The sequence below is a fragment of the Triturus cristatus genome, chromosome 7 (genome assembly GCF_964204655.1).
Source record: "Triturus cristatus chromosome 7, aTriCri1.1, whole genome shotgun sequence".
Lineage (NCBI taxonomy): Eukaryota > Metazoa > Chordata > Amphibia > Caudata > Salamandridae > Triturus > Triturus cristatus.
The window spans coordinates 982,152,901-982,179,347 of record NC_140590.1 but is presented as its reverse complement, the minus strand read 5'-3'; the positions used below and the strand labels follow the sequence as shown (position 1 = coordinate 982,179,347).

The window sequence follows — 26,447 nt, the reverse complement described above, 5'->3', positions numbered from 1 at the left end:
GGCTAGTGGCCTTTGTGACGACGCACCCTGAAATCTTCTGCGCTGGTTTGGCTCCTCCAGACTGGCTCCCGCTTCTCTGCAAAGAAGAAGCACCCCAGACCTTCCTGGTCTGCACCAGAAGCAAGTCCTCCGTTCTTCGTGGGTTCCGCTTGCCAAGGCTTGGTGAGTCCTAGTCCCACTTCGACGCCGCCGACAGCAAGAGCCTTCGTGGGACAGCTCGCCTCCTGGTCCTGGTCATCCTCGACGCTTCCTGGTCCTCCTGGCTGCAGCGACAAGCTTCACCTTCACCTGCAATCTTCACGACATCGCCTGGTTCCTTCCTGGTTCCACGTGGTCACTGGCTAGTGACCTTGACTCTGTCCCTTCTGCTTGCAGGTCTCTCCTCTTCTTGATCCCAGCCTTGGGATCCACCGGACACTCTTCACTGACTGCCTGTCAGCATCTTTCTTCAGGCATCCATAGGAGTCGACGACGAAAACCGACGCATCTTCACCCCTATGCACCCACAGCCTGTGGGCTAGGTAACTTGGGTACTCCGGTGCTCATCAGGATAGTGACTATCCTAGTGTCTAGTTTTCCAGTCTCAACTTCCTAGCTACTCCGGAAGTGTCCTAAATCTACCGTTTTCTAAACTGTACTATTGCTAGTGACTTTTACGCATTATGCGTGAGTGTTTCCACTCTGCACACGAATCCCGTGGGCCTCCCACTTCCTAACTAACGCTAGTGTAGTGTAGCCCCAGCGATTCCCTAGGCCTAGGCCTATCCTATTTCCGTGACAGTGGTCCTTATACCACTTACTTAGTATATGGTTTGCGTGGCCCCTAGGGCCTAACTGTATTACTTACCTGTGTGACTTAATGTATGCTTAAATAAGACCGTGTTGTACTTACCTCTAATCTCATAAAGAGTGCTGAGGGTTTGACTAGAATAAATACACTTTATTTTATATATATATCTGTTGTGGTGTCCTTTCATTTGGTATTCAAGGGATTATATATGGTATCACAGCTGGCTTCACATGCCATTCAGAGTTTAGCCTAAGACTGCTCTTGTCCATGCTACCACTAGGATAGCTGGTCTATAAGGTTGACTTTACAACCAATCACCATAAGGGTATTTGGACTGATATAAGGTGTACACTAGAACTAGTGACATCATACATCAGGCCAACTTCTCACATCGGTCATACGCAACGTTCTCCGTGGTACGAGTCGTACTCCGACACGTTCCCAGGGGTGCGAGTCGTACAGGGGTACGAGTCGTACAGGCATACACCCCCATGCGTTGTGTATGTACGGTGCGTACCCCAACATTGCGTATGTACGGTGGTACCCCAACATTGCGTATGTACGGTGCGTAACCAACATTGCGTATGTACGGTGCGTACACCAACATTGCGTATGTACGGTGCGTACACCATCATTGCGCATGTACGGTGCGTACATATGCGATGTTGTTATAAGGTGCGTACATATGCATGGGGGGTGCCTGTACGACTCGTACCCCTGTACGACTCGCAACACGGGAACAACTTTTCCCAGGATACAGTCGTACAAAGTTCGCTTCGTAGCAGGTAAAGTCATTCCCCCTGTACGGGACGTTTTCCATACGATTCGTAAATCGGAAAGCCGGTCCGGATCGTACTTGTACGGTCGGACTGTATTTTTAGGATTCATACGGAAAAGTGTCCGGGTCTGTCTCGTACAACTTTTCCCGATACGATTCATACCGATCGGGCCGATCCGTATGTATTTGTCCCGTACGAATCGTACTTCACGGGTCGGACGGGACTTGTACGATTCGTATGGAAAAAATTACGGCTACGAGTCGTACAGAAAAAAAAAATACAGGATCGGAATCAACCCCATAGTGTCTGGCAACAGTGCGCGCATGACAATGCAGGCACTGCATAGAGGTGGCATTGCCTTCAGGCTCACTCTGTGAGCCGAAGCATGGCTCCGCCTAATGCATAGGACGGGATGCTGCCGGCTTGGCAGCGTTCTCTCGACCACTGCATCCGCGGATTGCCAGTCGGACTGTCACAATCATAATCAGGTCCTTAGTCTGGAACTGACCCGGATCAGGCAATATCCTAGATGATCGTGTTGTCACCTTAAAGCTTGAAACTGAGGTTTTGATTCTTATATATTTGATTTTATTTATGTAATGTATGGAATATTTAGGTTCACTGACAAAATATCAATGTCAAAAATATAGATGTAAAAAATATAGGTGAAAAAATATAGAATGCAAAAATATCCACTCCCTCTACTTAAACAGTTAAGTACAAAAAAATCAAAAAAATATATCGATGTTACAAATATAGTTGTACAAAATATCGATTTTTATATATAAAAGAAAATAATAAATATTAAATATATTAAATAATAACATTAATATTTTTTAAAGAAAGTAGACTTAATATACATTTTAACAAATATAACAAATAAACTTAATTGAAAAAAAGTTAAACACATAATAAAAAAAAAATATATTTACTTTAAAACAATTACTAAACTATTAATTTTAATGTATTTTATAATTTTAACATTAGTCAAAAATCTATATCTATCTATCTATCTATCTATCTATCTATCTATCTATCTATCTATCTATCTATCTATCTATCTATCTATCTATCTATATATATATATATATATATATATATATATATATATATATATATCCAACACCATTTTCCCCGTTCTGGAGCCCCAGACCCTACAGGGTGGCCTCACACAATGGGCACGGAGCAGCCCATCCAATAACATTGTAAAAAGCAACAATGAGGCCCAATACTGCACAAAGAGGTTTAATTTTCAAAGCTTCAGCAGCGCCTGCTTCCATATCTAACGTTTCGGCATGTTCGCCTTGTTCACAGAAGGAAGTGCAAAGCACAAGTGTGCTCAGGCTCGCTTTAAAATTAAGTTAATCACGTGACCAGAATTACCATACTTCAAGTCCCACAGTGCATTGCAGATAGTCCTTTGTAAATAAACTGGAAGTCCATAAATATTATTGCCTAATTGGTGATTTCTGTTAGGCACAAGCACTGTTATTACTTTGGAAATACCTTAGGCCAGTCAGGTGAGTTGATGAAATACTTCACCAATTAGGCAATAATATTTATGGACTTCCAGTTTATTTACAAAGGACTATCTGCAATGCACTGTGGGACTTGAAGTATGGTAATTCTGGTCACGTGATTAACTTAATTTTAAAGCGAGCCTGAGCACACTTGTGCTTTGCACTTCCTTCTGTGAACAAGGCGAACATGCCGAAACGTTAGATATGGAAGCAGGCGCTGCTGAAGCTTTGAAAATTAAACCTCTTTGTGCAGTATTGGGCCTCATTGTTGCTTTTTACAATATATATATATATATATATATATATATATATATATATTCACTGAAAAAACCATAGGTTTCACACACGTTATAGTTAGGAATTAGCATTTAAAAAACCTTGCAAATTCACTGAAAAAACCATAGGTTTCACACATGTTATAGTTAGCGGAAATTTTAATCATAAAAAACCATTGAAATTCCCCCGTTATAGTTAGTGCAGGCAACTATAACTCACGCAACCGCAATCCTCTGCTGATGACATATGTGTCTTTATGAAAAAAAAATATTTGCAATATATGTATAGCTAAAATTTAATGGAAGAAGACATGGGCAAATAAGTGTCTAAATACAGTATTAGCATCAGCAGAGGATTGCGGTTGCGTGAGTTATAGTTGCCTGCCCTAACTATAACGGGGGAATTTCAATGGTTTTTTATGATTTAAATTTCCGCTAACTATAACATGTGTGAAACCTATGGTTTTTCAGTGAATTTGCAAGGTTTTTTAAATGCTAATTCCTAACTATAACGTGTGTGAAACCTATGGTTTTTTCAGTGAATTTGTACGGTTTTTTAAATGCTAAGTTACTTTACGCCATTCGTGGCGTGCGCGCCCAGTTAACGCAGTTCGTTCCGTGCGCGCTCGGTGCGCTTCGCGCACCGCGCGCCCACTTTACGCAGTTAGTGCCGTGCACGCACGGTGGTCACGCGGTGCGCTGCGCGCACCGCGTGCCCACGTTACGCGGGATGGGCCATGTACGCACGATGCGCTTCGCGCACCGTGCGCACATGGAGGACATATTATGCGCTTCGTTGTGAAAGGTAATCATTTATATTTTCCATTGTTATAAATGTGCCATGCACAAAAGGTGCCCTTCAGGCACATTTTGCACACGGGGTGGAGATAGTGTGGATAGTTTTTATTTTTTCATTAATTTTTACCGTACGCATACGGTAAGCTTAATCGGCGATTTTTCGTAAAAAAATTAAATTAAATTTTTGCCCTTGGGGTTCTTTGGGGACAACATCATCAATGCAAGGTGGTTAGGAACTGAATACATTGCCCCTTTAGATTTTTTTTGCCTTTGTTTTTGCTGCCTCACTCGGAGTGCGAGAGAGAGAATGGCGGCCGCCGCTTCCTGGTTTCGACCGATTCGAAGGTTTACTTAGATCTAACAGCCAATCAGAATCGCGCTCGCGCACGGCTCCGTACGCGTACGGTAAGCTTACCGTAAGCGCACGGTAAGCGCACCGTAAGCTGCCACAGATATATATATTGATTTAAATGCTATTTTCTCAGGATCAACTGAACAGATTTACACCAAACCTACAAAAGGCACTTCCTTGACCTGAGGACTACCTCTCTGCCAAATTTCAAGTAACTCTGTTCAGCCGTTCGGGCTGTAGCTGTGTCTAAAGGTCCTATGGAAAAATGCATGGGAAAAACGCGTTTTGGGACCCCCCTTTTTTCTCAGCCCCCGCTTGACGAATCCCCCCGAGACTTTCAGGGTAGGAGCGGAGCGTAGCGCCCCACCTATTTTGAAAATTTCGCGAGGATTCGTTGACCGGCGCCAAAGTTATTCCAAATAGAATGTTGCGGATTTCCTATGGAAACAGGGTCCTAACTATAACTATCTACTGGCGACCGCCAGTAGATAATATATATATATATATATCTATATATTATCTACTGGCGGTCGCCAGTAGATAGTTATAGTTACAACCTAGTTTCCATAGGAAATCTCAAAATTCTATTTTGAATAACTTTGGCGCCGGTTGACGAATCCTCGTGAAAATTTCAAAACTAATGGGGCGCTCCGTTCAGCTCCTACCCTGAAAGTCTCGGGGCGATTCGTCAAGCGGGGGCCGAGAAAAAAGGGGAGTCCCAAAACGCGTTTTCCCCATGCATTTTTCCATAGGACCTTTAGACACAGCTACAGCCAGAACGGCTGAACAGAATTACTTGAAATTTGGCAAAGAGGTAGTCCTCAGGTCAGGCATGTGCCTTTTGCATATATGGTGTAAATCCGTTCAGTAGTTCCTGAGAAAATCAACAGTACACACCGAGAATAACAAGGAGCAGGAAAAAGAGGGGAGCATACTAGGTCCAGAGTCTGACTTAACAGTGGTTAATCTGTCACACAAGAAGCTTACCGACACGCAAATACAGGTGTTAAAGAAAGGACTCACCTTTTGCCCAATGACTCAGTGGGACTATCCTCAAACGAGGATAGACCTTTATCAATTTATAAGAAAGTTGAAGTTACGAAAAATGTTCAGTGGTAGGCAAGTGCAACCAACTGTGATGACAGAGGAAGCCAATCCCCTATCCAGTTCATTGACAGTAGCTGATTTAACAACATTACAAACTATCAACACCCTGGCGGAAAATTTAACAGTGAGTCAGGAGGAAGTACAAGGTGGAGAACTAACCCTAATAAGAGAAATGGATCTGATGCAAATGAGTGGCAAGAGTTGCTTAAAAAGAAAATCAAAATTTATTCCTAAAACAGGATATGATATGATTGATAGTTTTCAAGAAATGGTCATCCAAGATCTTGATGAGTTGAGAACTGCATCCAATCACAAAGAGGTGAAACTACAGAATATATCCAAAAAACAACGTGAGGCCATTAAATCATTGGAGGAGGACAAATCCTTGGAAATCAAGCCTTCAGATAAAGGCAGTAATGTCGTCGTCCAAGACAAAGAACTGTATGAGTTGGAAGCCCTCAGACAACTCAGTGATGTGGACTGCTATAATAAAATTTCTAGACAGCAATATAATGAGAGTGTCTTAGAATTTTATCAGTTAATTAGCAGGTGGCGGGACAAGGGAATTTTACATCAAGATGAGTTTGAATTCTTGAAAACTGAGCATCCTACTATCCCTACCTTTTACCACATCCCTAAACTGCACAAAAATGATAAGAATCCCCCTGGAAGACCTATCGTGTCCTCCAAAGGAAGCCTCTTAGAAAACACCTCAACTTTGATTGATACTGTACTAAGTCCCTTTGTTGGCAATTTAGTATCTTATGTTAAGGATACATCTGATTTTATTAAACAAATTGCCGACATACCATGGGAGGAGAACCACATGTTGGTAACCATGGACATAACTAGTTTATACACCAGTATCAATCATACACAGGGTTTGGAAGCAGTCGAGACCTTTCTAAAAACAAGATCAATACAATACACTGAACATAATCTAATGATCATAGAGCTTATGACTTTTTGCCTATACAATAATATTTTTCTATTTGGCAACCAGCTGTACATCCAGAAACAAGGTACCGCGATGGGCACGTGCTTCGCCCCCAGCTACGCGAATCTTTTCGTGGGCTGGTGGGAGAAGCACGTGGCCTGGTACGGGGCAAATGAGCCCTGGATGAACAAGATCACCGTCTGGATCAGGTACATTGACGATATTTTTATCGTCTGGAAAGGGTCGCAACAAGAATTCCTAACATATCTAGATCTCCTGAATCATAACATCTATAACTTACACTTTACTCGTAACATAAGTGATTCAGAAGTGGCCTTTCTAGATCTACTGGTATATGTGAGTGAGGGACAACTTATGACGAAGTTATACCGGAAAGCCACCGCAGGTAATGCCACCTTACACTTTACCAGTCAACATCCAAGATGCCTGGTGAATAGCATCCCCTTCGGGGAGTTATTGAGAATAAAACGTAACAGCACTCTAGATACTAATTATCAAAGATCAAAGAAAGAAGCCATTAAGTGCTTCAGTGTAAGAGGCTATCCAGTAAAAACACTGAAAGCAGCAGAAAGAAGAGCAGATGAGAAAGAAAGAAACCTGCTTTTAGTAACAAAACAGGATGAGAAACAAGACGATACAACTAGGCTGATTTTGACGTTTTCGAAGAATTCTCCTCGAATCCGTCAAATTATCAACCGACATTGGAGTATTTTGAGGGCAGATATGGTCATTGGAAAACAATTGCCCCAACATCCCAGCATCACATATAGGAGGAACACCTCTCTGCAGGACCTATTAGTGCACAGTCATTTTGATAAGAGCATGAAAGGCAGAAATGAAATTGGAGGGTTTTTCCCCTGCCTTAAATGCAAAGCTTGCAGGAACAGTAAGAAGATTAAAGGATATAAGGTCCCAGGCAGACCAACTGAAAAATTAATCCTCAAGTTTTTAAACTGCAACTCTGACTTTGTAGTATACTGTCTGAGCTGTCCTTGCAACCTGCTGTACATTGGAAGCACAGTGCATCCTGCAAAAAAGAGAGTGTTAGAGCACATGCGGGCTATCACCAATAACGACAAAAACTACCCAGTCGCACGCCACTTTGCTTTACATCACCAAAGTGATAGTCACCTACTGAGCTATTTTTGCCTTGATCAAATCCCAGTGAGACAAATAGGGTGAAAAGATTGCGCCAGTTAGAATCTAGATATATTCTAGAACTGAGAACTAAGGCACCCTCTGGTTTAAATAGCGAAGAGGAACTGTGGGTACATATAGGTTAAGAAGAACATATGTAGGGGTAGAATTCTTGTCTATGTATGTATATATACTCATATATATATTTTTACTCCAACCTTTTCCTCCTCCCTTTCCTTTTCCTTTTCCCTTCAGCTAGTGCTTGACATTACAATAGTCTCCTTCTATATGTAATATTTATGAAATATCAATTTTGTATGGAGCATAGGGAGGAACTATGTATTTTATTTAATTCGAAAATGAACTGAAACAGAAGATGGAACGCTAATATAATTTAATTTGACTTATCATAATACTGTAAAGCTAAATTTACCTCCATGTTTGTCTTCTTCCTTCTTCAAATATAATACACGATGGTGTTTTATTAATGACATTATATCATATAGTCCTACCACTAAGAAAAAAGAGAAGAAAATGTCATTGCCCATTCAGGGCTTAATAATAAGAATGTTATAATATTGAGACTAGAAACTGTAATTACAGTGGATAATAACATCATGTAAAAGATTGGTAACAACCTCATGTAAATAACTGATAATGACTATATTTTCTCGGTTGAAAACATCAGTGATCTTGGGACTATATGTTGGCTATTGGTCATGAGCAACTCCAAGATGGCCACTATAGCTACAATTTACAAACCTAGTGGCCCTTCCTTCATGTTTATTGAAACATTGGAGTCTTTTTTCTATGTTTTTAAACATCCGTGTATTTAAGACAATAATTGTGAATTGAACTCTGACATTGAAAAAGGTCGCGAAGACCTAAACCGGTTTGTCAGCATGGTGGAATAAAGCTTTTCTAAATCTACTGGCTCGGAGTGCATTACCAGCCTTAGAAGGCTAAGGCGTTCTTTATTCGAATATATATATATATATATATATATATATATATTATCTACTGGCGGTCGCCAGTAGATAGTTATAGTTACAACCTAGTTTCCATAGGAAATCTCAAAATTCTATTTTGAATAACTTTGGCGCCGGTTGACGAATCCTCGTGAAATTTTCAAAACTAATGGGGCGCTCCATTCAGCTCCTACCCTGAAAGTCTCGGGGTGATTCGTCAAGCGGGGGCCGAGAAAAAAGGGGGTCCCAAAACACATTTTCCCCATGCATTTTTCCATAGGACCTTTAGACACAGCTACAGCCAGAACGGCTGAACAGAATTACTTGAAATTTGGCAAAGAGGTAGTCCTCAGGTCAGGCATGTGCCTTTTGCATATATGGTGTAAATCCGTTCAGTAGTTCCTGAGAAAATCAAAAGTAAAATCATATACATATCTGGGCGGAGCCTAACCACACATCTCATTGTGAGATCTGATTGGCTGTTAGCACTTCATCCAAGAAGTGTTGGCAGCCATCTTGGGACCAATATACATGATAGCACCTCATTAAAAAGCATTGCAGTTAATAGAAGATTTTAAGACTTTAGTTACATTATAAATCATTTGTTGATGGTACCATACTCATTTTAGGAATTGTAGTATATTCTAAGGTGATTTTACCATGTGAAAAAGCCCTCTGCTGGGATATCATGAATCATGTTTGAGAGAAAACTATTTTCACATGCTTTTCCCACAGAGGTTTGGAAGGTGATCTATAAGCTAAACTGAGAGCATATTTTCTGTAAATTCACATTATCTTTCTCAGTCATGTGAGAATGAAGTCTGACATTCTCAGTAAAACATGTACATCCAACAAGGGCAGAGACTGTCAGTTGATTCCTTTGTGTTCTACTGCAGCTTCCCAGAGTGTTCCAAAGAACAACTAGAGCGCCAACAGTCTTACTTATGACAAAGGTATGGCACACCTGATGCCATCTTGATTGGAATAAAGTGGTAACATTTAAAACATTTAATTTAAAAAGGAACAAAATGAGAGGGTTCATTTTGCCATAGAATGTATGATTAGTGCTGCAGAAAGAAAAATTAGGGCACATTTTGAGTGACTTCTCAAATCCTCTTCTATTTCATTAAAGAATTCTGACATGCAGACTGAAACATGCACTTTCAATACCAGCAGCAGACTTCCCTGGTGAGCAGTAGCTTTACTACAGTGATCTAATGAGCAACTAGAGTGCTAAAATTCTGAATTTATGGCAAATGTGTGACACATCTGAATGCCTTCTTCATTGAATCAAAGTAAAAAACTGACAGTATGCCTACTGAGGAGACTGCAGTAAATGAGGAAATTAGGAAACTTCATAACAAGTCTCCCAAGATGGCCACCAGAGACAAAAGAGCCCAAATGTAGCACAAATATCACCGAGATGTAGCCCAAGTATAGCCCAATGACAGAAATCCCAGAGTGTTTTAAAGAACAACTAGAGCGCTAACAGTCTTACTTATGACAAAGGTATGGCACACCTGCAGCCATCTTGATTGGAATAAAGTGGTAACATTTAAAACATTTAATTTGCAAAGGAACAAAATGAGGGGGTTCATTTTGCCATAGAAATTATGACTAGTGCTGCAGAAAGAAAACTTAGGGCACATTTTGACTTCTCAAATCCTCTTCTATTTCATTAAAAAGTTCTGACATGCAGACTGAAACATGCACTTTGAATACCAGCAGCAGACTTCCCTGGTGAGCAGTAGCTTTACTACAGTGATCTAATGAGCAACTAGAGTGCTCAGCGCGCAGCCCCGCTGTGCCCCACTAGGCAGCTACTGGCCCCTCCGCTCTAGCCCAAAATGATCTCCCCCCGCCTCCCCCCTTGACCCCTATTTGAGTTTGCGACCCTTATCCCTGCTCCCCCTATCGCCGCATACGCGCAGGGAGCAGTTTGCTTATAGGTTGTGCTCCCTGACTGGATTCCTGCCTTATCACAGATAACAGACGGTGGATGCGCCGTCTGGCATCCCCGGAGCGCCGCCCTATTTTGCGTGCCCTGCTCTCTGGCAGCGGTGTAGTGATGACCCATGTGCCCTGCCAGGGATGGGTGCGTCCGCAGCTAGTAGCACGCTCCTGCCGAGGGCATATTGTGTTGAGAGCCGGATGTACCCCGACGATCAGCGGCTTGAGGGGCGCAGCGCTGGGGGTTGAACGTGTGCCACATACCCCACACATGGACCTGAATCACGAAACTGTAGACGAGACTCGCCGGACTTAAGTGTTAGCTTTCATGCCTCAGTGAGCTATACTGAAACATTATTGCCGCGCTCCGGCCCGCATCGCGACTATGGCGCTGATGCTGTGCTGACCAGGGGCCCCTACGTCTGAGACTCACCACGCCGCCTTGAGCAATTCTAGTTGGGGGCCTGGGTGGGGGTCGTGGTGGTCGCGGTGCGGGCTGGGACATAGCGCCATCCTAGTTGCCAACATTGCGAATAAGGAACACCAAACAAACACAAAAAATAACATAGACCTATCATTTGACGAGGTGCGCGCCTAAAGACTGCAGCGATGCCAACGAGTATAACGCCGCCGGACCCCCGGGTTACCGGCTTAATGGCTGTGTCATATTGTTTGGAAATGTCTGCTCATTGGCTACTTGATTTAACACCTTGGATGGTGCATGTACACTAAGTGATGATGCAACTGTGAATAATAAAGGTTTTTCAACAAAAAAAAAAAAAACAATAAAAAATGAGCAACTAGAGTGCTACCATTCAGAATTTATGGAAAATGTGGGACACATCTGAATGCCTTCTTGATGGAATCAAAGTAAACAAGCATTGAAAATGCAATAGGTCTCGCCCTCATTTAAGTTAAAGCAATTCTGTTTGTAATTAGGTGGCTTTTTAGCTTTGCTTGTATTAGAGTTTTTCAAACTTTCATGTACATACCATGCATATGTATGCATATATGTATATGTTTGCATGAATTTATATTTATATAGATATGCAGATTATATTTATATGTTTATATATTCACTGAAAAAACCATAGGTTTCACACACGTTATAGTTACGAATTAGCATTTAAAAAACCTTGCAAATTCACTTAAAAAACCATAGGTTTCACACATGTTATAGGTAGCTGGACATTTCACTCGTAAAAAACCAATGAAATTCCCCTGTTATAGTTAGTGCAGGCAACTATAACTCACGCGACCGCAATCCTCTGCTGATGACGTCAGATATTACATCACTGTATTTAGACACTTATTTACCCATGTCTTCTTCCATTAATCTTTAGCTATACATATATTAGAAATATTTATTTTTCATAAAGACACATATGTCATCAGTGATGTAATATCTGACATCATCAGCAGAGGATTGCGGTCGCGTGAGTTATAGTTGCCTGCACTAACTATAACGGGGGAATTTCATTGGTTTTTTACGAGTGAAATGTCCAGCTAACTATAACATGTGTGAAACCTATGGTTTCTTAAGTGAATATATATATATATATATATATATATATATATATATATATATTGCTTGAAAGATCTTCCCCAGTATATCCAGAAGAAAAACGAAGCCTTGTGCGGTTAAATAAATCCTTTATTCCTCAGTCAGCCATTTGCCAAACGCGTTTCGAGTGCATGGCACCCTTGTTCACTGACGCTGAGTAAAGTTTTTTGCGGCCATTTAGCTGTGCCTTAAACGTGACCATACAACTACAAAATGAGTGTATAAGAAAACAGACTCGTAGTTTTTAGAATACATATGCAATAATATGCTGTTGGCAACATGAATCACAGTCCTATGTCATTAACATTAAACTAAAATAGTAAATCGTGACCGGCAGTGATTTCACTATTATAAACATTGTTTGATTATCTATTATAGATTATAGATTGTGAATAGTGCCCAAGTGGGCTTTCTTTGTCAAACCATATAGGTGTACACGCACCTTTAATAATCAGTTTTGAATAATCTGTTCCTAACAAATTTTCTTTTATGAAAAGCTTTCACCGTATTAATTGACTTAATTTGTTTATAAATTTATGCATTGTATTGGCAATACAGCCCACTGGGGCTTGAAGAAATTCAAGAAATTCTTTAAAAACATTGTTTGATAATAATATGGTTTGACAAAGAAAGCCCACTTGGGCACTATTTACAATCTATACTCTATAATAGATAATCAAACAATGTTTATAATAGTGAAATCACTGCCGGTCACGATTTACTATTTTAGTTTAATGTTAATGACATAGGACTGTGATTCATGTTGCCAACAGCATATTATTGCATATGTATTCTAAAAACTACGAGTCTGTTTTCTTATACACTCATTTTGTAGTTGTATGGTCACGTGTAAAGCACAGCTTAATGGCCGAAAAAAAACTTTACTCAGCGTCAGTGAACAAGGGTGCCATGCACTCGAAACGCATTTGGCGAATGGCTGACTGAGGAATAAAGGATTTATTTAACCGCACAAGGCTTCATTTTTCTTCCGGATATACTGGGGAAGATCTTTCAAGCAATTGAGCAGAGACCGGCTTCCGTGCGGTCTATCGACAATGAAGCAACTCTCGTTTAGGAGGAGGCATCTCATATATGGAAGACCTCAAGGCATATATATATATATATATATACACCAATAACATCAAATCTATAAAAAAATACATTCTATTATAAATTAAAACATTAAACTAGTTAAAAATCTTTAAACTTAAATTTACCACTACAGTCAGTGCAACAGTAGGGGAAGTGTTGGATAGCGGAGTGGTAAAAATTACTATTCCCACTCCAGTGAGTGTACTAGTAGGGAAAGTGTTGGATAGCGGACGGGTAAAAATTACTATTCCACTCCAATGAGTGCAACAGTAGGGAAAGTGTTGGATAGCGGAGGGGTAAAACTTACAATTCCCACTCCAGTCAGTGCAACAGTAGGGAAAGTGTTAGATAGCAGAGGGGTAAAAATAACTATTCCCACTCCAGTGAGTGCAAGAATAGGGAAAGTGTTGGATAGCGGAGGGGTAAAACTTACTATTCCCACTTCAGTGAATGCAACAGTATGGAAAGTGTCGGATAGCGGACCAATAACATTTACTATTCGCACTCCTGTCAGTGCAGCCATAGAAAAAGTGTAAGATAGCGGAGGGGTAATTACTACTATTCCCACTTTAGTCAGTGCAACAATAGGGAAAGTGTTGGATAGCGGAGAGGTATAAATTACTATTTTCACTCCAGTGAGTGCAACAGTAGGGAAAGTGATGGAGAGCGGAGGGATAACATTTACTATTCCCCCTCCAAAAGGTGTAACAGTAGGGAAAGTGTTGGAAGCGGAGGAGTAAAAATTATTATTACCACTCCAATGAGTGCAACAGTATGGAAAGTGTTGGATAGCGAAGAAGTAAAAATTACTATTGCCACTCCAGTGAGTGCAACAGTAGAGAAATTGTTGGATTGTGAAGAGATAAAATTTACCATTCCCACTCCAATAATTGTAACAGTAGGGAAAGTGTTGGATAGTGGAGGGGTAAAAATTACTATTCCCACTCCAATTAGTGCAACAGTTGGGAAAGTGTTGGATAGAGGAGGGGTAAAAATTACCATTCCAACTCCAGTGAGTGCAACAGTAATAAAAGTGTTGGATAGTGGCGGGGTAAAATTTCCTATTCCCACTCCAATCAGTTCAACAGTAGGGAAAGTGTTGGATTGCAAAAGGGTAATAATTAATATTCTCACTCAAGTCAGTTCAAAAGTAAAAACAAACAAAATATTAACAACAAAATTATTTTATTAACAAAACAAAATAAATGAAAATAGATAGAAATATATTAAAAACTAAAAATACAAATATATGCAATATTACAAATTAAAAAAAAATACCAATCAATCAATCGGGATTGTAAGCGCGCTACTCACCAGCGAGGGTCTCAAGGCGCGGGGGGGTTGCAGATCTGCTTAGCCGAAGAGCCAGGTCTTGAGGGGTTTTCTGAAGGTGTTCAGGGAGGGGGCGCGCCTGATGTCTGCCGGTAGCTCGTTCCATGTTTTGGGTGCACTGTGTGAGAAGGATCTTCCACCTGCTCTGGCTCTGTGGATGGGCGGGGTCTTGGCCAGCGCAAGGTTGTGGAGTAGGGATTGGTTGATGCTGGCGTAGAGGGTGTTTCCATAGTCCAGTCTGCTGGTGATGAGTACGTGGGTAACCGTCTTTCTTGACTCAGTCTGAAGGTCTTGCGGAGGATGCAGAGTGTGTTGAAGCAGCTGGAGGTGACGGCATTTACCTGTCAGTTCATTGTGAGTGATGCATCGAGTACGATGCCGAGGTTTTTGGCGTGGTCTGTGGGGGTAGGTGGGTGTTAGACTGGGGGTCTCTAGTTGGCACAGGTATGCACTTGTGACAAATAGGGACCCTCTCCTCTAGTCAGGGTAAGGGGGTACACTCCTAAAAGAACCCCTGCTCACCCCCTTGGTAGCTTGGCACGAGCAGACAGGCTTATCTCAGAGGCAGTGTGTAAAGCATTTGTGAACACACACAGTAACCAAGTGACAACACTACAAATGGACACCACACCGGTTTTATATTAAAAATAAGTATTATTTATATAGATTTACCACAAGACCATTAAACGACAAAAACACACAATACTGTTACTTTAGATGGTAGAATTTTGCTTAGTTCTCTTAAGTTCTTAAATGCGACACTTTAAGTCAATGTACCTTTTAGATGCGTTGCGCTTCCACGACAAGCAATGTCGCAGCGATGGAAATGCGGCAAAGTTCTGGTGCAAAGAAATAAAGACGTGAAGATCTTCCAGATGCGATACGCTTCTCCGATGTTGCGAGAAGACTCGACTCGATGCTTCAGCTGCAGCGGTGACACACTTTACGCAATGCGACGACAGTGGCCTTGGCAGCGACACTCTTTTCTGACGTTTGCGAGACGCTTCCGCTCGATGCGATGTTGCAGCGGCGACAACCCTTTACGCGATGCAACGACAGCAGCTCCGACGGCGGCACGCTTCTCCGTGGATGCGAGGCGCTTTTCTTGGCGCAATGCGACAACTACGATGGCTGTGATGGTGACACGCTTCTTCCTCGATGCGAGACTCTTCTCTTGATGCGGTGCAATGCATCAGCTACGATGGCTGCGATGACGACACGCTTCTTCGGCGTAGCGAGACACTTCCTGGATGATGTGAGACACTTCCGCTCGATGCGATGCTGCAGCGGCGACACACTTTACGAGATGCGACAACAACAGCTCCTACGGCAGCACGCTTGTCCTTCTTGAGTCAGGCTTCCAGCTCCTTGCAACACGCAGTCCCTCAGAAGGCCCAACAACAGCAGCAGGCACTTCCAAAGAACTCTGGGGAGCTGGGGGGTGAAGTCTGTTGTTCCTGAAACTTCAGCAGGAGGCAAGCTCTTTTCCAAGCCCTTGGAGATCCTTCACAAGTTGAGCAAAAGTACACACAAAGTTCCTTTCTCCTCTCTTTGGTAGTAAGGCAACCACTGCAGGCCAATCCCCCAGTTTCAGGGATAGTTTCCTCCTCAGCTTCTTCTGGTTCCTCCCTCAGCAGAGGTTCTTCTTGTTTTCCCAAAATGATCTAAATTCTTGGGATCAGGGTCCCAATATTTATACCCAGAAATCCTTTGTCCTCTGAAGGCAGAGGGGCCTTTTCCCAGTCCAAACCAGTTCCTGAGCACTCTGTTTACCAGACCTCTCCTTTCCTTTCACAGTGCAGGGCAGAAACATTAGACGTCCCACAGGAGGTGGAGCCAGCATTGTGGAAGGCAAGTACAGCACTGGAGCACTTTGTTGACAGGATTCCTTCTCTTCATTCACTGTGCAGGGCAGAGACATCAGCCGCTCCCCAGGAGTTGGAGCCAGCATTGTGGAAGGCAGGCACAGCCCTATTCAGATCCCAGGTGCAACTCCTCCCACCCATCGGGATCCAGATCTCTCTATATACCACTGGGACACCTCACCCTGTCTCCTAGATTTCCCCAGCCCTGTCACTCAAACTCCAGACAAAGGAATACACACAGCCTAGCAGAGGCAGGTTTGAATGGTTAGACAAGAAAATGCCTACTTTCTAAAAGTGGCATTTTCAAACACAGAATGTGAAAACCAACTTCACTAAAAGATGTGTTTTATCATCCTGAGTTCAGGCATCCTTAATTCGAATTTCTACCATGTTCTCTGAGTCAGTTAGAATTATAAGATGTAATAACCAAACTGCCCATTCTGGCCTATGGAGAACAGGTAGCCTTGCAATAGTGAAACACGAAAATGGCTGTAATTCACTATTAGAACATGCCACACACACCGGGGCATGTCTTACCTTATCCTTACAATGCACCCTGCCCTTGGGCCTACCATAGGGGTGTCTGATATGAAGGAAAGGGAAGGTTTAGGGACTGGCAAGTGGGTGCACTTGCACAGTCAGCATGACAGTACCAGACTGCACGCAGGCTCTGCAATGGCAGACCTAGACACATGTTTACAGGCTGCTTCTGTGGGTGGCACAACCAGTGCTGCACGCCCACCAGCAGTATTTGGATTACAAGCCCTGGGCACTCGTGGTGCACTGTACTAGGGTCTGACAGGTAAACCAAACCAACCAATCATACATTAATTTACAAACGGGAGCACTTGCACTGTGGCACTGGACAGCAGTGGCACAGTGCCCTGAGCAACAAACACCAACAAAAAATACATGAGGCACAGTGAAAAATGGAAGGGAGACTCACGCCAATATGCCAGGTCTAACAGTGGGCTTCCAAGGGCGGTTGGCCACGAGGTGTTGTCCTATGCCGAGGGGGTGGTTCCCAGAAAGAGGACTTCTGTTTTCTCGACGTTGAGTTTCAGCCAGCTGTTGGTCATCCAGACTGCGACGTCTTGCATTCCTTTCTGGAAGTTGAGTTTGGCGGGGTCTTTGGTGAGGGAGAGGATGAGCTGGGTGTTGTCGGCGTAGGATATGATGTTGAAGCTGTGTTGTCGGACGATGGCCACAAGGAGGGCCATGTAGCTGTTGAAGAGGGTCGGGCTAAGAGATGAGCCCTGTGGGACTCCGCAGGTGATTTTCATGGGATCGTAGAGGAAGGGTGGCAGTCTGATCCTTTAACTTCTTCTGGTGAGGAATTATCGGACCCAGTCCAGGGCTGCTCCTTGTATGCCGGTGTCGTGTAGTCTTGCAACTAGTGTGCGGTTGGAGACGGTGTCGAAGGCCGCCGATAGGTCAAGTAAAATGAGGGCTGTGGAGTGGCCTTGCTGTAGGAAGATGCGGATGTCGTCTGTGGCGGCGAGTAGGACGGTCTTGGTGCTGTGGTTGCTTTGGAATCCGGATTGGGACGGGTTGAGGATGGCGTTCTTTTAGATGATCCGTGTTAATTCCCTGTTGACTGTTTTCTCTGAAACTTTGGCTGTGAAGGGGAGGAGCGAGATGGGCCGGTAGTTCTTGAGGTCGGTGGGGTCCACTGTGGGCTTCTTCAGCAGGGGTCTGACTTCGGCGCGTTTCCAGTCGTCTGGGAAGGTGCCTGTTTTGAAGGTGGTGTTGATGGCTCGTTGTAGTTTGTGTGCGATGGTGGCCTGCGGCTCTATGGTAGATTTGAGGAGGGCAGGGGTCGGTGGGGGACCCTGAGTGGATGCCTTTCATGGTTGAGGCGGTGTCTTCGGTGGTGATGGGTGTCCAGTTGGTGATGGTGGGACGGCTGGTGTATCTGGGGGGCGGGGGTCTGGCTGGGGTATCTGGTGTGCGGTCGATGAAGTTGCCGAAGAGGTTTTTGATTTTGAGGTGGAAGTAGGTTCCAAGTTTGTCGCAGAGGTCCTGTGATGGGGCAACGTCTGTGGCTTCGCTGCGTGGGTTGGTGAACTCCTGAATGACACTAAAGAGTTCCTTGGAGTTGGTGAGAATTTTGGTGTGGATAAAATTACTCTTGGTGGTTCTGATTTGGTGGTGGTAGTTTGTCATGACGTCCTTGTAGGTGGAGTAGTTTTTGGTTGTCTTGGTGTTTCTCCAGTTCTTTTCCAGGCGCCTGCAGGTGCTCCTGGCTTCCTGGAGATCGGTGGTGTACCAAGCGGCTTTCCTGGGACACTGTTTGCTGGGGTTGCGAAGCGGGCAAGCTCGCCTGCTCAGTTGGAGATCCAGGTGTGGGGTCCCCTAGCTGCACTGTTAGCGTTGGGTGCCCTGGTGTGGTTGCCTCGGGTGAGGGTGGAGTTAAGTTGATCCTCGGTATCCTTGCTCCAGTTCCTCCGCAGTGGGCACGGGGCACGTCTGTGTGCTTTGGGTTTGTCGACGGTGAAGTGTATGCAGTGGTGGTCAGTCCATAGGGGTTGCGTTGTGTGGCTGAAGTGAACATTGTTTCCTGCGGCGAAGATGGGGTCAAGGGTGTGTTCTGCTCTGTGGGTTGGTGTGGTGATGAGTTGTTTGAGTCTGATGTCGGCGAGGTTGTCTCGGAGGGTGGTGGAGTGGTGGTCGTTGGGGTTGTCGAGATGGAAGTTCAGGTCTCCAATGAGTATGTAGTTAAGTGAAGCGATGGCGTGGAGTGCGATGAAGTCTGTGATGGTGGTGGCAAAGAGTGTCCGGGTGGCCTGTAGACGAGGGTCCCTCGGAGTGTGGCTTTGGGGGTGGTCTTGATCTTGAAGTGCAGGTGTTCGACTGCGAGGAAGGTTTCGCTGGTGGTGGAGAAGCGGAGTGTGCTCTTGTGGGTGATGACGAGGCCCCCTCCTGGGTGGTTTGGGTGCTCCTTCCTCTGGATCTTGTATTGGTTCGGGATTGCGTTGTTGATGTTAGGGGCGGAGGAGGCGTTGGACCTGGTTTCCGTGAAGAAGGCGATGAAGGGTGAGTCAAGTAGGTTCTAGATTTCTATGGCATGTTTGTGCATGGAGCGCACCTTGAGGAGGATGCATCTCAGGGTGTCTCTGGAGCTGGCGTCAGGGTGTTGGAGGCAGGGGTGGTGGCGAAGGTCTGGCGGCAGTGGAGGCAGGAGAACTGGACATGAGTTGTGTTTGGTGCGGCCTGTTGGCAGTTCCTGAGTCTTCCGTGGTTGAGTGCGAGGAGGGTGATAGTGTCGTAGCTGCAGATGGTCGGAGGTCCAGGGTTCCTGGCGCTGGTGGCGGGCGGGCGCCGACGGGCTTGCCTTAGGCGCACCTTCGACGTGTCAGCAGCGCGTCCACTGCATAACCGCACATAAGCCACCATTAAGTAGGGGAGGGATGTGCAGGTGGGAGCGGGGGCATTTAGAGGGGAGAGGTTTCGGCGGGAGCATGACAGGAAAACAGAAGGGCACAGGCACAAGCAGGGAACAGAATTTAAAAACAGAAAAACTGAATTTACAAAATTAACAGACAAAACAGAAAAGGAATTGAAAATATCAGGGGGAAAACAGCGTTAAAAATATGACCACAATAAGGGCATAATGCAGGGAGAACTAAAAGTTAAACAATACCGCCACAAGCAGGGGGCAACGCAGCAACGGGCACCAGAAAGGTGTGGTCTCAAACCCTGCCTGGGAGGGACCAGAGGCAGAGCACGGCACGACGGGGCAGCTGGGGAAGAGCAGATCTCTTATAATGTTAAATGCATGTGACAAATACCTACAAATATTACAATAAATAAAATAAAAATTCTAACAAATAAATATTTTTAATTAGAAAATATTTAGAAACAAAAACATTAATTATTACATAAATTTACTTTTTTTATTTCCTACCCTATAACACCACACAATTCACAACCCACATCTAAATTTTATTTTTAAAAAAATGTACTTACATAGGTAATATAAATACCAATAAAATAAATTTTGTTAATTAAAGAACAAATTAAAACATAAAAATGATTAAACTTACCACACTTTACCCCTATAATCCCCACAAACCACTGGTAGAATTAAACTGTAAAAAAGTTAATTACACAATTAAAACTTATTTTCAATAAAATAAACTAGTATATAAAAACAAATTATAAAGTAAATACAATTAATTTATTCCTCACCCTTTACCCCTAAAAAAAGTAATACTCACACACAAGAAAATTTAAACAACTACCTCAATTAAATATCAATTTATTAATTAACATTAATGATCAACCAATTATTAATTAATTAAACATACATTACTTACCACCCTTTACCCCAATAAACCCCACAACCGGCACCAAATAGTAACTACACAATTTCCATAATTAATTTTCAGGCAATTAATTAATATAAATTAACAACTAACTATTAATTAATCGAAAATAAATGACTTCCCACCCTTTACCCCTGTAAGCCCCACAACCCGCACCTAAACAGAAAATTACACAATTAGCATCATTAATTATCAATTAATTAATAATAATTAACAATCAATCAATAATTAATTACAAATAAATTACGTCCCACAATGAACACTATAAAATCTAAATGTAATAAATAAAAAATATTCATTAATTTATTGTATTTAAATGACTTCCCACCCTATTCGCCTATAAACCCACAAACCGCAACAGAACTTAAAAACGCGAAATTTAATAAAAATAAAAATTTGACACATGTATGAAAAAACATAAATAATATTTATACAAAAAAACATACATCACATACATTTAAAATATAAAATAAAATACATAACAGTTATAATTTTAAACAATTGTTATTTTTGCAAACAATATTAATGACTTCTATATTTTTTAAACGATTAAAACTTTACTTAATCTCATATTGGATGAGATTAGGGATATGAAACAGCCCAGGAACATGAGACAGCCGCGCTCCATCTGAGGCTGGAAAAAATCGAAGAATCATTTGCAGGCATTCCCGCAAGACTGCAAGAAGCTGAGTCAAGGATAGCTCACCTTGAGGATCAGATGAGCTCTACGATCCATAAAATCTTCGGATTATTGGAGTGCCCGAGGGGAGTGAGGGAACCAATAACCTCTTATGGGTTGAAACATTCCTTAAGCAAAAAGTGCTCCTGGATTTCACTGGAGATTTGACATTAGCTAGGGCATATTGGATTCCTGCTCATCCCATTCCTAACTCTAAGTACCCTCGTAAAATTTTGACCAACTTTGTTGACTATAGAATAAAAGAGAACATTCTGGCTAAAGGGATTCAGCAGAGACAGTTCTCTATCAATGAGGGCACAAAGGGCCGATTCCGATCGCAAAACATACCGACTGACACGGACCCGGACCGGAGACCGACCGACACGGACCAGCACCGTACGACCCGTGTAGTACGATGCAGCGCATGTGAATTACAACCGACACGTACGAAATACAAGCCGTACGACCGAGCCGTAGGGAAAATAGTGATCTGGCCCGTGCTGTTGTGAGCTGCATTCCACCCCTACATCGTGCTGAAACATAGGATCATTCACACAACACACCACTCACTGACATAGACACTGTAGACACAAGGTCAAACATGGACAGCATTGGAGGAGACATGCTACTCACAGCAGCCAAACTGCAACACACACACCACCGGCCCTCACTGTCATGAGCATTGAAAAGCCAGAGTGCTACCTTGCCAAATCCATGTCATCATGTGGAACATTGACAAGTCAAATCACATATGCACGTACAAAACTCAGCACCAGACTCATTAACGATGGTGACATCATCACTTGTATGACATGAGATGGGAACTAGGAACACTGGAAGAAAACACTTCCTCCAAAGAGATCACAGGCATACCAGACTATGACCATGTCGTACCAATACTCCAATGTGGCACACAAAGACTAGCAAACTCTGCTACCACACATGCTCCAATAGTACAACATATCCCCAGTGGAATAGCACGTATGTCCTTGTTAAAGCTCACATGTGTACAGGGATGACACACCTGTGTCAGCAAAGTGATGGCCCTTGAGTAGCAATGGTCATGTACAGACAAATCTATCCATGAGCTGGGCATGCACACACTTCGACATGCACATTGAAATGTTTCTTTATGACTGGGCAATGTGCTACAACAATATCAATCTCTGTCCGTGACAAGCCGGAAAAAAGCAGTGTACAGGCAGGCACGTACAGTAGAATATGTCATGTTTGTGAACCATTTATGCCTGTAGAAACATAACTTACATTGTGTGTCTCTTCCAAACACAGGTGGTGCTGGGGACCCAGTACCAAATGAAGAGGAGTCCCAGTCCCAGACTCTGGTGGACACTGAGCTCTCTGGTTTGACTATGTCTCTTTCCTCTTCGGATGACGACGACCAACCTGGCCCCTCCGGTGTGAGTCATCATGCAGCACCAGCAGCATCAACATCTGCACCCCCTGTACCCACGCCTCCAGCATCTGGAAACCAACAGGGCACCCCTGCCAACACGGACAGACCAAGGCCACTGAACACCCACAGCACAGAGACGCAGGACCCCCCGGAAGCTACAGCAAACACCACCAGCAACACCACCCAAGGGGTCCCAGTGTCACCTGTGCGGCACGCCGCTGGTCTTGCCCATGTGGATAGGGGTGCTGGGAGGGGTGGGAGGCAGAGGGTGCACCTTGCAGAGGGGTCTGGACTTCATGATGACCCCCAACTGGCACACATCATAGATGCCTACCAGGATAGCACCGGAGGATTTGGCCAGGTAGTGGGGATACTCAAGGACATACAACAGGAGCAGGCTGCCCACCATGCCTGCATGGAGGCAAAGTGGGATGCCCTTACTGTGGTGCATTGGGACATACCCCAATGCCTCAGCCAGATCAGCACAAACCTGTCCACACCTCCCTGTGTGGCCACAACATCTGTTGCAACACCATCTGCCAGCGCCACAGGGAGGGAGGAGGACTCTGGTGGAGAGTCCCTTGCACCGCAGAGGCCTGCACCTGAGGATCCTGTGGTACTGTAAAATTCAGAACTATGTAGGTGGCATGGTCCCACTGTGGTAAATATTTAATTACCTGTACTATTTTTTATGCAGTAAAGTCTAGTAAGAATAACTCAGTCAAAATAAGAGGCAGAATCCGTGGTATTAGAGGTTCTGAAAGGCTTTATTCCTTACAAGGAATTATGGTTCGAACCATAGGCATCAAATTCCATCACCACGAGGGTTCAAGAAGGGAAGGCAATACATTATTGACAAGTAAAGATATTTATATGAAAAGCATTACATTAAGACAGATGCAGGAGGCGTAACAGCTGATAATATAGATAATAATACACATACGTAATGAAAAAAGGCGTAAACATAGGCGTAGACTAGAAACGTCATTAAACATGATGTCACAGGTGGGTGGATCCATAAGAGAATCCTGCAATGTCAGCAGAAATACTTGGCAGAGATGCGTGCGCAGCCGCATGACGTGTGATTGACGTGCAACTAGAGGGTGAAGGGGACTTGACATTTAGCTCTACATGTGGAGACAGAAGTCTGGGGGGTCATGTCAACCTAATCCCAAATCATATCTAATATCTTATGTTTAAAGAACTGTATTATCCAAAAGGAAAGGTCTCTCGGACGGAATCTATTCTATACTGACTGTTAGTGCGTGTACAAGCGTCTAAGTGTCTACATGAGATGCAAGGGGGTAAGAATCCTCCATAGTAACAGGGGCTATGAATTACTTGCATGAGGACAGTGAGGCCTGGCCCTTTGCTCGGTAGCTGGAAGAATGTTTACCTAAACTACTAGACAGGAATGCATCGGATGAGGAGCGGAGCAGATAATCTTGAAGGTGAAATACAGTTTTTGGCAGGCAACAGGCCGGATCAGGCACCGTTAGCCGCGCAGGGAGTAGGACAAAGTTCATGGATACAGATGCGGGCTCGGACTGGAGCTTTCAGAGGCAGAAGGCAGGAAAAGGCTTGATGGCAGACTCCAGGGCCTACTAGCCTGAACTGTAAAACGTGGAAAGTGAACCACATAAAGTCGGTGGCCTTTCATACTTAGGAACGGAATATCCGACTCAGTCATGGCGGATCTGAAAGAGGACATGTTGACGGTGGACACACATGTATTTGCGTCTTCATAACTGGAACTGGAGGGAACATACATGTACTTGTAGCATGTACATGGAGCCGTTGGGGTCTAAGATAGGGGACATAACTGATCATAAAATTCATATTTCCTCATTCCCTCCTTGTCCCCTACGGACCCTCAGGAGATATCGATCTTCATCAATCCATCAATCTGTTCATATAGCATCATTTGTTCTTCTTTCTTCTTCCGGGATCTTGAATGAAAACTTGAAGGCGGGATACACGATGTGGCACACAGACCACAAATCGCTGGCCCACATTGTAGACATAAGCAGCAACTGAATAGTATGAGAAAGCCAATACCTAGGAAGGATAGAATCCTCCATCCCCAGGCTGACAACACGCTCCAGAACCAACCGGACCAAGTCCAGGTGCCTGGACTCTGGTGTATCTGGCTTATAATCTTATGAAGGCGAGTTATGGCTTTATATACTGACGGCGAGTTTTCTGGTATGAAAACACAGCAACTTGATCCGATGACCCTACAAGCTCCGCCCCTATCGGCCAGGATGACGTCAAGGACAAGACGATTTTGAAGCACAACAATCCGCATCGCAGACTGCTCCTCTGTTAAGTTGCCTAGGGCGGAAGTAGTCTCATTCACTACTGCTTCAAGGGTTCTAGTTAATCTACGTATCAGTTTACTATTAGTGACTGTACCTATATAGGGAAAGAAACCTTTATTGAAATCTGTGTATTGCTCCCATGCCGTTTCAGTGTAATCGACAATCGGGAGATCTCTCTGCTGTCTATTGTGTACTAAATGGGTATTTCTGTGATAGTCAGGAGGGGCTAGGAAAACAGGTGGCAGAAGGAATGCTATGTAACAGGTACCATCCCAATCTAGAGGTAAACGTATATATGCAGTCTGGCCACATATGAAGTAGGAATGACGAGAAGCTCTGAATGTAGACTTGCCTTGATCACTGAATTTTATCACAGTGGTACATTTACTATGGCCCATGTGTATGGAACCATTCTTTCTTACACATAATTCACCTTTAACTGGAAATACTGACATAGCGGGCAAGATTGGTGTAGCTTCGGATTCAACATTCAGAATCATGAGGTTAAGTGTAAAGTTACCTAATCCATATACTTCATTTTCTAGATCAGTTCCTGTTCTTTTGGGAAGTCCCTCCTTGTTAGGGTAGCAGACTTTAAGCAAAACTAGGTTCAGGTTTCCCCATACCCAGTTGTCTTGATAAACTACGGAATTTGAATCTAGGGAATTAATTAAACTAAACCATGCTCCACAGGAGCCATTGTGTGTGAACGGATACGGAAAGAGAGGCAAAACTCCCTTATAGTTCTGATAGGGAGGGAGTCGGCCACATATCCAACAATTGGTAGCATTGTTGGTCTGATGGGAATGATGTAACATACTAATAAAAGTGTTGTTGCGCAGCGCAAATCTATAAGACAACTCATGCGGAGGTAATTCGCTAAAAGAATGTTCAGCAGTAGCATTGTAAGCACGCTTAGAAATAGGGTAATACATATGTAGCAATACACTAGAAATGATGATCAGAAGACTTAGAAAAAACAAAATTAATAATGTCACTATGCAGTGACTACGAAGCGATTTACAGTACGCATGTTTTTTAAGCTGTATCTGTCTATTTCTCTCTCTATTTCGGTCTAGAGGATACATGTCAGAGACAAATTCAACCGATTCACCTTGGAGAGGACTTAAACAATCAAATTGTCTGACTTGCTAGACCTTAGTTTCAGTTTATAGAGTTCGTTTTCCGTCCTTTCAACCAAGGGGAGCTTTGAGTCTG

The 26,447-nt window shown here is 43.4% G+C and overlaps 1 protein-coding gene across 1 annotated transcript in view; it reads left to right on the top strand.

Annotated features, from left to right (window-relative positions):
• The window catches only part of LOC146810955 (uncharacterized), a 435,109-nt gene extending 412,247 nt beyond the window's left edge, over positions 1–22,862 (top strand). Inside the window, exon 3 of the mRNA XM_085615019.1 lies at positions 22,785–22,862. Within this exon, the coding sequence (XP_085471145.1) occupies positions 22,785–22,862 (78 nt within the window). The remainder of the gene's footprint in view (positions 1–22,784) is intronic.
• The last annotated feature ends 3,585 nt before the right edge of the window (positions 22,863–26,447 follow it).